Below are 11,982 nucleotides of genomic sequence, written 5' to 3'. Positions count from 1 at the left end.
ATAAAGCACATTGAAACAGCAGGAGAGTGGAGTTAGGCAGAAATGTCAGTTTGGCCCAAAAGTTAAGTAGACAATTATGAGGCTAACGACAATAAACAATTGCAATAGTGATTTTACATTTTTTATTTGGCATATTGTAGAATAAATTATGTAGGACCTCAAGCTGGTCCTACACCACACAGTGACAGCAGATCTTTGCGTTGATTACATTCAAATGTATAGTTTTTAAATAACTGACATTGCTATGCTGCTGCTGCTATGTCTTGGTGGGGCCTCGACCCATGACGGACTTCTTAGTGTTTTTCTCAGGTCTCAGCAGGATGATATAACACTTTAGTCCAAACAGTGCAACCAATATACCAAAACTAGACGCTAAAATAGCAAACACCTCCACCACGTCTGCATATTTGCCCGGAGAGCTGATATAGGCCGGGACGAAGGCTATCCACACGGCACAGAAGATCAACATGTAATACAGTATCTGGCTTAAAGTCCTGTTCGCAATTTGGTGTTAGGGGAGTTTCTCACCTGAACTGAGTCAGTGGGTCCCTAGACATGAAAAATCACCGAGGTGCTCGTCCGCCATAGTGCCACGAATGGCGCAATGGCCAAATCAAATATGGCTGCCATCGGCTATGATGAAAATCCAACTTTTCTGTTTCTGGGTGTATATGCACATGTAATACCTCTATTTGGACTAATTATGGTGTGGGGAATTCATTTCTGATATTGTTTTGACCATTTTGGGTGATTTGGACCTCAAAAGGTCATGGTCAAGGTCATTTTGCTATTCCGAAGACCGTGGGCCATAACTTGGCCATTGTTAGGAGTAAAAACAGGTGCAGTAGGTCTAAATCAACTAATGCTGACATCTATAATTCATTTCTGACATTGTTTTGACCATTAAGGATCATCTTGTCTTTGAAATATCAAAGTCAATGCCATTTTTCAAAAACGATTTTGTTCATTACTTGCACTTTTATAGTATTTTTTGAAAGTTTGTTACTATTTTATAGTAAGCTTGTTTTGTTTATAACAAAAAACATACTAGTGAGAAATACAACAAGTAAACATCCACATTTAACTTTAAATGGGGGTTTTAAATGGGTGTTTAAATTAGCAAATAAGACTATTTACGAATAAAAGTGACAAATAAAATTACACAACAAAATTAAATAACAATTTCCCTCAAAGTGCACCATATTGTGATTGTGTGCATGCACGTTAGTATGAGGTGTTTTTACAGGATGGATTTGTCATTGTTCCATGGCAAAATATGATGCACAGAACTCCATCAGTGTCGAGTGTCTTGCTCCAGACATGGCAGGAGTGTACTAAAGTCAAAGTGCTCCTTCCATCCATCAGAGCTTGACATTGACTTTTTGAGGCAGTTTCCCATTCACTTGTCCGGGGACAAAAGTCACTTGTCCGGATAAAAATGTCATACATTGAAATAATAACAAAAGGATGGCTAATGACCCCCCTTGCTCTCTCCACTCATGGGCACTTGTCCCGGACAACAGGACAAGCCTTTATGTCATGCCCTGTTCCATGTTCCATTGGTTCTAGTCTTTCCTTGGCTGTTGCAAGCAGGTGGCAAGAAATGCGCTAGAAAGGTGCCTTGTTGGTCTCAGCAGTTGTACTTCTCTGCTACCAATACTGTGTCTTGTTCTGTCAAGGTCTTTGCCTCTCCAAAGTTTGTTAGATATTGTACTACAGGTCAGAAGCCATAACTACATGTTTAATCCTCACCTGGCCCATGCAGTCATCTCCTGTCTCCAAGGCATATGTGCCTTGATCACTGTCTTGGCTAGTGGTGCTCCAAGATGAGACTGCTTGATGCAGTGGAAGTGAGTCTCACCAGTGCCATTACTGCTGCCAGATCTCCTTCATCCCCAGTGGGGATATGGGGTGTAGTATAGCAGTAATGTAAAGGAGACAACAACTCTCTGGGGTCCGCTCATAGTTCCGACATCCCATTATTCTGACCATTAGGTTAGTGAAGGTTAGGGATAGGCTTAGTTATAATGGAGGCTGTACATGCACCAGGTGTCAGCCTCCTCAATCCTATTCAAGATGTCTGGGATCTCTTCTCCACTAGCGACATCATCAACAGAGACAACAGAGCTGATAATGGTAAATGGACTGCACTTAGAGTATATAGCGCTCTTCTCCAAAGCGCTGTACAATGTATTTCACATTCGCCCATTAACGCACACATTCACACATACATTCACACCATGAAACCATGCAAGGTGCTCATCGGGAGCAGTTAGGGGTTCAGTGTCTTGCTTAAGGACACTTAAGCAAAAACAAATAAGCAGGAGGAGCCAGAAATCGACCCTGGAACCTTCAGATTCCAAGGCAGTCATTCTACCTACATCGCCACAAGCTTGAATGGACACCATATTCCGAACACACAGCTGGAGAGCTGTTTGTTCTCCTCAGACACCCAGAATTTGTAAAGTTGATGAGGGATGGGTGCGCCTGTCGACTCTGTTATCTCTGATGATGATGAGTGGCTCCCTGCAAAAGGGGCTGGAGGTGAAGAGATCCCAAAGATTGAACTAGATTGAGGAGGCTGTCACCAAGCTGCTGGTACATGTGGAGTCAACTGGCCCTATTATAACCAAACCTACCCATAACCCTAACCTAATGGAGGGAATAATGGGTCGCCAGGATTATTATGAGTGGACCCCAGAGAGTTGTCGTAGTGATACTTCCAAGCACTGGGGATTAAGTAGATCTGGTAGCAGTATGGCACTAGGTGTGCAGCGGCACATGCTTCTACAGCATCAAGCAGTCTCTCATCTTGGAGCACCACTAGCCAAGACAGTGATCAGGGGACATATGCCTTGGAAACTGGAGATGACTGCATGGGCCAGGTGGGGACTAAGCATGCAGCTATGGCTTCTGACCGAATACAATATCTAACAAACTTTGGAGAGGCAAAGACCTTGACAGAACAAGACACAGCATTGGTAGCAGAGAAGTACAACTGCTGAGGCACAAGCCAACAAGGCACCTTTCTAGTGCATGTCTTGCCACCTGCTTGCAACAGCCAAGGAACCTGAGGAAAGACTAGAACCAATGGAACATGGATGGATGCAAGGAACACTTCGACTCTCGACGATATGGCTGCCTTGCTGATGGATATCGGTGCATCATATTTTGCCATGGAACAATGGCAAATACATCCTGTAAAAACACATCATACTAACTTGGATGCACACAATCACAATATGGTGCACTTTGAGGGAAATTGTTATTTAATTTTGTGTGTGCTTTTGTTGTGTAATTTTATTTGTCGCTTTTATTCGTAAATAGTCTTATTTGCTCATTTAAACACCCATTTAAAACCCCCCTTTAAAGTTAAATGTGGATGTTTACTTGTTGTATTTCTCACTAGTATGTCTTTTGTTATAAAAAAACAAACTTACTATAAAATAGTAACAAACTTACAAAAAATACTATAAAGTGAACAAAATCGTTTTTGAAAAATGGCATTGACATTGATATTTCAAAGACAAGATGATCCTTAATGGTCAAAACAATGTCAGAAATGAATTATACATGTCAGCATTAGTTGATTTAGACCTACTGCACCTGTTTTTACTCCTAACAATGGCCAAGTTATGGCCCACGGTCTTCGGAATAGCAAAATGACCTTGACCATGACCTTTTGAGGTCCAAATCACCCAAAATGGTCAAAACAATATCAGAAATGAATTCCCCACACCACAATTAGTCCAAATAGAGGTATTACATGTGCATATACACTCAGAAACAGAAAAGTTGGATTTTCATCATAGCCGATGGCAGCCATATTTGATTTGGCCATTGCGCCATTCGTGGCACTATGGCGGACGAGCACCTCGGTGATTTTTCATGTCTAGGGACCCACTGACTCAGTTCAGGTGAGAAACTCCCCTAACACCAAATTGCGAACAGGACTTTAAGTCAGATACTGTATTAATGCTGAACGTGATCAACTTGGCTTCGTTGAAGTTGTCCGGAAGATTCCTGGCCATGAAAGCCAGGAAGAAGCTCAGGAGTGCCAGTAAACCGATATAACCCAGCAACACCGCGAAACCAACTCTTGATCCCACCGCACACTCGTAGACTATCTTATCACTGAGGTATTGTGTGTTCTTATGAGGAGTTGGTGAGGCGGACACGAGCCAGGCGACGCAGACGATTGCCTGAATGAAAGTCAGAGCCAGAACCGTTCCTCTCTGCTGCATCGCACCGAACCACTTCATGATGTCTGCACTCCCCGGCTTGGAGGCCTTGAACACGGCCAACACCACCTAGCAAGGGGAACATAAGAAAATCTGCTAAGTAAATCGTTAAGAAGTTTCTTCACCAATGTGTTTCTAAAGGTGTGTAATAATATGTACTAAAAGGTTGAAATTCAACTCCCGGGGGAAACCTCATAAAAGAAATGATTTGTGTTTGTGTCCCATTACTATACAGAAAAAAAAATACAAAAAAATAAATATGCTTTAAGTAGCATGTGAGGGGTCAAACTAGGGTTTTTTCATGATGCTGAATCCATTGCAAGCATTTGTTTTGCACTAAAAAACATTCCGTGGGCTACAAATGGCCCCTACAAAACGGTGAAAAGTGATGATTCATCACTAAACCATCATTTTGTGGGTCTGTTTTTAGCCCACGGAATGTTTTTCATGCAAAACAAATGCTTGCAATGGATTCAGCATCATGGAAAACCCCCTAGTTTGACCCCTCACATGCTACTTAAAGCATATTTATTTTTTGTATTTTTTTCCTGTATAGTAAAGTTAATGGGACACAAACACAAATCAGTTTTTTATGAGGTTTCCCCCGGGAGTTGAATTTCAACCTTTTAGTGCATATTATTACACACCTTTAGAAGCACATTGGTGAAGACATTTCTTGGTAACGAATTACTTCGCAGATTGGTCAAATATAGGGATGGGTATCGTTCACCTTTGAATCGATACGATACCTTGTTCGATACCTGGGAATCGATACGATACCCTTTTCGATACCATGTTCGATACTTTTTAGTTAAGTTTAACTTCAACACGGAAAGAGTGGTGACTCGCTGCAGAGCAGAGGTGATGATGATGATCACAGAGTGTGGCGGAGCAGAGAGTTTAGACGTTGGATAATCATCATAATAATAAACATTATAGGCTATTGTCGGCTATTTTCCACAGTAACGAGTGTCATTAAACTCTCAGTAGCCCAACTGGTACAGATGCGATCGGCCAGGGGTGCGTTCCAGAGTATCAAAACAAGGTATCGTTCATTTTTATGTGAACCGATATCCGATAGTATCGACGTCATGCGATCGATACCATTAAAAGTATCGCAGACGATACCCATCCCTATAGTCAAATATCTTATAAAATCCCCTTACTAACCATAGTCTTTACCAGGATACTGGAAACACACATCACGAAGCTGATGCCAAACGCTGCGTGTCTCAGCTGGCAGGTCCACATCCTGGGACGTCCAATGAACAGAAGAGAACACAAAAAACACATTTTGAGGGACACCAGGATGAGGAAGCTGAGTTCTGAGTTGTTGGCGCGCACCATGGGCGTGTCCCGGTGATAGATGAAGACTCCCAGGACGACGGCACAGGTAAGCGTGCCCAGCAACGAGATGGTCGTCAAGGAGATGCCCAGGGCCTCGTGGTAGGAGAGGAACTCCACGCTCTTAGGGACGCAGCGGTCACGCCGGGGACTGGACCAGAAGTCCTCTGGACAAGTGGTGCACTCTGTCGAGTCTTAACAACAGAGGGCAAGATTAAATGGACAGACAAGCACAGTATCATCCTAAAGAAAACCTACTGTGCGACTTTGTTACCACATAATGTGAACCTACCAGTCTCATTGCTGATCTCTCCCTCAGAGCAAGCAATGCAGTCAAAGCAGCAGACAGGTTCCCCTTTCCTTCTGGCCAGACGGGTTCCAGGGGAACAGCTCTCGCTGCACACTGACCGAGGAGGCTACAGAGGAAAGAAACAATGATCAATTTCAGTCCAAACCAGAGGGAGAAAAAAGCTAATCTCAGAGATAATAGTTTATATTCATCATTGTCTCAACATTAGCTATAGAAAGTCAAAGTGACCTTTGAGGATTCAAAGTTCCAGAAGATTCTGTCTTCATCGAGGATGAGTTCTTCACCTGCGGAGGCAGACTTCTTGACCACGCCTACATTGTGAAGCTTTGTGCTCCCATCTGGGAGCCACTCCCAGTTCATGACATCATAGATTGGTAGCGCATCACCATGCTCATCAAATGACACTTGATCACCGAATGATGTGCTGAAGTTGATTCTTTCCATGTAATACATAAGCTAGAAATGGCGATGCAATGTCAAAAAGAGCAAGATACTTAATAAAAAATAAACGTTAAGGCTTTTCCACACTGTCTGAGTTTTCTGCATGTTTCCTCTTGCATGCTCCGAAATTGCAGATGAGTGGCTGCGATGATAAGTAATTTGTTTTTTAATTGAACCTGGTTGATTCCTGTGTCTTCTGATGTACGTATTAAAAACTGATTGACCAATAGACAAATAGCATTCAGTCTCAGTCAAAGCACACCAAATGCCATAAGGAAAATAGATGATCTCACAACTAATCACAATGCAATGTGAAAGCTTCTGTGTTACTGCCATTAATACATTTATTGCGATATATCACTATAATAAAAGTAATAATACCCTTAAAATCCAATTACAGTATGTACATTTTCATGTTTTTTTAATAACAACATATTTACATTCACTGTCATCCTAAATTATAATAAAAATTAGAAACATTAACACGTAAATTGTGAATTCATATCACACCTGCCATGGCTGTATTCTATGCAAAGTGGCACAGCTGTGTCCAATGAAAGGCCCTCTTCCTGGCACACACTGCAACATGTCATGGATGGCGTGGGCCAGAGCATACACAGCCTTGTATATATTATACTCTATCCTGAGGTCAGACACATCCAGCAGGGTAGTTTCTGCTGTTCCTAGGTCCTCCTGTCCAGTGCACAACCCCCCACCAGCATCCATCCATTCTGACGGAAGGGGAGCAAATTTACACTGAAATGTGTGCTCCCAAAACTGCCTCACCTGAAGAAACACAACAGAGACTGAAGGTCATAAATTGGCCTTTAAGCATGACACAATGCCAAGTGAATTTTTGACCAAAAAAAATGACAATTTGACACATACATACCATGTTATTTTTATGTCTGTAGTCAGGGTTATTGTCAGGATGTATTTTTAACAAGAAATCCTTGAGACCTGGCATTTCTCCACGCCGCACGGCAATGCCCAGGGCTCCTCTCAGGTAGGGCATGAAGCGAGGAATCTGGAGTACCGTGGCGTATGTCCAGTATGCACAGGCAACCCACTGCAGGCTGGTCACATCCTGCTTCACTACCTGTTAAATGTTAAATGTGTTGAGATATTTCAATATGACAATGAGTTATGGCAGTGAGATGTCAATGTCTATGGCTAGTACTGCGATCAAAGGAAAAAGAGAAAAAATAATAGTGTGAAAGATCTAAGCATTTAAATTGATTAACAAATCAATTTTCCAATTAGCATTGGAATTGCATTGGAATTGCTTGCAATTACTGTACATTTCAACCTATTTTTGAGCGGTGCTCCTGGAAGGAGCTAAGCTCCAACATCTGGCTTTGTCCGGGCTCTGAAGCGTGGCCTACATCAGGCCTACAACTGGCCTACATCTTGGCAAAAAGTGCTCAAAGTTCTGAAGCATGGCCTACATCTGGCCTACATCTTGGTGTAGCCCCCACAGTTAGTACCAGCCATGAACCAGCGACAACAGCCCTGCTAATCGGGCTCAGCCCTATTACCACGACTGGTTGTGCGTTGGACTGGCGAGTGGGAGTCCCAGGCTCAATCCCCGCTTCCGCTTATCACTACAATCTGGCGTTGTCGGCAGGATGAGGAGTGTGATATCCTCGCGTGAGGGACAGGTTCACGTCGTGTGCAGCGGTCCGCGGTGTGAAATGTGAAGCCGGAGGGCGCGCTCCAAAGGTCAGGGGGGTGATTGTAGCGGGAGGCTCTCTCCATTCCGACATGTTGCCTCTCTGAAATTGACTTCTTATTGTCGGAGTGGCGATACTCCCATGGGGGTTCGGTTTAGGGTTAGGGTTAGAGATAGGGTTAGTGCCGGAATGGAGACATGTCGGAAAGGAGACATGTGGGAGTGGAGAGATGCACTCGATTGTAGCCCCCACAGTTAGTACCAGCCATGAACCAGCGAAAACAGCCCTGCTAATCGGGCTCAGCCCTATTAGCACGACTGGTTGTGCGTTGGACTGGCGAGTTCAATCCCCGCTTCCGCGTATCACTACATTGGCACAAAGTTTGTTGTACGCCCCGGGTCACATTGGCCAAGCTTCGTGGGACGCTTAATGAAATGAACTATCACCGCTCACTTCGTGTGAGTTTTAGATTTATTTTCACTTCAATATAACTTCAGAATCAGATGTCCTTTCAATTACAAATCCCAAATGAACCTGAATCATCGTGATCCAAACCTCTTCCAGGAGATTAACCATATTGAAGGCATATACGAATACAAGGACCACACGGGCCGTGGACGTCTTCATCACGGTGACGATCCTCCGGATCTCAGCTGGGTCGTTCCTCTCCAGTTCGTACGGCAGAGCCTCGGCGTACGCTAGGCAGCCCAGGCCGGACCGGGCCAGGTCGGACCGGAAGATTTGGGCGGAGTTGCGACCCTCCTCGTTGTCCATGAACAGCAGTCCTGCCCAGGTCCACCCGAACCGCTGCATGATCTGGAGCATCGCTTGCCCCTGATTGGCCGAAAAGAATGGATCCAGGCTCCAGCAGTAATAGACAACATTGGTGGGAAAAGTAGGCTACTCCCGTTTTTTACTTGAATAAAAGTATCAATACTACAATGCAGAAATACTCTGTTACATACAAGTCTGGTATTCAGAATTTACTAAAAAAAATAGTCTTCCAGTTCATGTTTTGAAAAATGTATAAAATAATTTGAAAATAGCAGATCTACAAGCTTCACAGGTCGCATCGTACTTCATACGATTATGTATTAGTTTAAATAATCAGAATGTAATTGAAATGTGTAAAATTTAAAATTATAAGTGCTTAGAAATAAACTTCAAAATCACAACAACTCCAAAACTTAAGTCATGATACAGTAGGTATATCCTATGTACAGTATATCACGTTTAAATAAAACAATACACAAATCTCTGAAGTCTCTCTGGGAGAATGAAACATACAGAATGTGCATTTCATTTAAAGAAAGAAAATGAATCTAAATAAAATATTACTGTAGTTCTAGATAAACAATTTCCACTATCTTTGCACAGCACCATTGTGCGACAAAGGCTTAAGTGGTTAATCAGACTAAATTATTTTATATATATATTAAAAACACACTTATTGGTTATTTAATTATTCAAAAAAGTAATCGATAGAATAGCCTAATCACTAAGAAAACAATCAACAGTTGCAGCTCTACTTGCTGCCAACACATCTAGTCATCTGCCAATACATTTCATTTAGTCACCTGGAAGGCGTCGTTGGGGACTGTTCTGAAGGACGGGAACTGGTCGCGGTTACTCAGACAGTTGCAGGTGGCACCGTAACTGACCTGCCAGATGGCACAAAACATCTGTAATAATACACCACATACTGTAACTGACATGCCAGTGGCACAACACATATATCAGGGTTCCCCAATAGGCGGTCCGCAGGCCATTTGCGGCCCACGGGGGGCTACTGTCTGGCCCACACCAACCCCAGTAATAATGGTGGTATAAGAGCAGCAACAACACTAGTCTATCGTCGTTGTCAGGTGGAAATCTCGTATCTCCAAATTTGTACATTCTTTCGCAAATCATACAAGGCCGTTGCACAAAAGTAGTGAAAACAGCAGATCTACAAGCACACAGCGCCTCGCGGTGCGAGGCGTTGTGTGCTTGTAGATCGGCTGTTTTCACTAGTTTAAATAATTTTTAAAATGATAAATGCAAAACGACATACAAGATTTTCACCCGACAACGACGATATCTGAACTGTCGCAGTCGCTGGAGTAGCGGGAACGCCGCCGTCGCCCCCTGCAATGTTGTGGCACTCGGCTTGGTACCCTAGACATAATTCGGCCCTTGGGGTAATCTAAGTGGGGAACCCTAGCCTGATTTCAGACTCTACGCTGGTGCTTGAGCAGTTCACTCAGAGAGTGGGCGGGTCTATTGGCTGGAGCCAGGCTTGGGGAACCCTGACATATACAAACAAAATATATAAAATAGGTGAGGGTAATGGAGGGCTCAGACTTACCAGGGGCACTCTGTACAAACCTAATATTCTAGAGATGTGAATAGAACTCGACGAGGCTGCTGGGCCCACAATGCCGAGCACTGGAGGTGAGCCGACGCAGTTCTCGTCATTCAGCTGAAAGCTCTCTTCTCTCCCGACCAGGGACATTGCTGCACGCACGCGTCCAAACTGGGCACAGCTGTCATACAGACTGTATCCCAGAGTCACGTTGGGCAGTAGGCTGCTGTCTCTGTTGATCTCAGTGATTGCAAAGGCCATGACCTGGGAGAACCGGAACCATTCAACCCAAAATCTAACACAGAAAACGTTACCGTTTACCTTTGTAGACATAATATCAGTAATGTAACATCAACTAATCACACTATTTTGTCGCTGTTGGGCGGAATCCTGGTACCTCTTCTCTATATTTCAACATTTTATGTTTTTTCTTTCCTTTCTTATTTTAGTAAATGACTGCCCATCTTTATTGTACAACAAGATATACTGAAAAAAGCCAACCTACGAGCTCACATTGATTGGCTTTTTTCACAACATTTGAAAAAGTTTGAAGGTGAAAGTGGTTTAAGTGTGTCTGTGGGTTTTACAAATATTTAACTAATGAAAGGTATAATAAGAAATAAATAATAACTACACTGCATTGGAACATTGTTTTTCCATTTCCTGAAAAATAACTGTTTTGTGCATACAAAGGTTTCCACCCGACAGCATCAGAACAAGGTCCTTGTTCTCGTGCTTGCTGTAGTATTGTGTGACGCTCACCCTTTGCACGGGGGCTCCTGTGGCTTGGAGGTGAAGGTGACCTCGGGGGCGACAGGGATGAGGTGAATGGGAATAATGCCGCCCAGAACAAAGTCCCCGGCCTTGTACATTCTGTTGAGATTAAACTGTGCCTGTAACTCACAAGAAGAGGTAGATGAGGAGGAAGACAAAGGAGGGAAAGAAGAGGACAATATCAAGTACAGGTACACGTACGAGAGCTTGTGTGTGTCTTGAGAAGCCTTCATGACTGACTGTTCCTGTCGGTCTAACCCCCCCTCTTCCCCAAACCCGTTGTCCAGTTGCTACATTTTATATGCAGTGCTGCTGTGTCATCATCCTCTGTGCCACCTTGTTGTGGCATTACGTAATCTGTCACGCCATGCACCCATCTGGGCAGAGGCAGAAGTAAGGGGCAGGGCTTGGCATACGTTCAACAATCCTTTCATATGAAAGTAATGTTGGGTGTGTAACTGTGATGGTGTGTCAATTGCACTAACCTAGGGTTTAACTATCTGACCATGGTTAACTACGGTCTGTGTCTCACCAGTGGTCACTATCACTAGGTCACCAGGTCTATAGTGGCAACGATTTGCAGGTCATGACATGCACACAACATCAGCACAAATGCACATCATGGCATGCACACACACACACACACACACACACACACACACACACACACACACATACACAAACATGTAAAGAAACAGGCATACCGTTACAGGCCTGCACTATATAGTTTGATTCAAGCCACAATATATTTTCATACCAGTGTCCCTGTATGACAGACTCATTTGATTTTTGACTCAATTCTCTGCAAACTTCACTCGTGAGAAAAGAGACTCTGCAAACTTCACTCGTGAGAAA

At 43.4% G+C, this 11,982-nt stretch overlaps 1 protein-coding gene across 1 annotated transcript; it reads right to left on the bottom strand.

Annotated features, from left to right (window-relative positions):
- Positions 1-256: 256 nt before the first annotated feature.
- On the bottom strand, positions 257-11,225 carry LOC308302938 (extracellular calcium-sensing receptor-like; the record flags this gene model as incomplete). Its single annotated transcript, XM_080747257.1, has 11 exons — positions 257-469; positions 3,978-4,310; positions 5,412-5,779; positions 5,878-6,001; positions 6,124-6,351; positions 6,847-7,067; positions 7,297-7,435; positions 8,565-8,843; positions 9,587-9,670; positions 10,357-10,648; positions 11,116-11,225. 11 exons carry the CDS (start codon positions 11,223-11,225, stop codon positions 257-259), a joined length of 2,391 nt encoding a protein of 796 aa, XP_080603383.1.
- Positions 11,226-11,982: the final 757 nt, after the last annotated feature.

This window comes from Nannobrachium achirus (genome assembly GCF_963921795.1).
Source record: "Nannobrachium achirus genome assembly, chromosome: 18".
In the NCBI taxonomy this organism is placed as follows: Eukaryota; Metazoa; Chordata; class Actinopteri; order Myctophiformes; family Myctophidae; genus Nannobrachium; species Nannobrachium achirus.
This window is presented reverse-complemented; position numbering and strand designations above follow the sequence as displayed.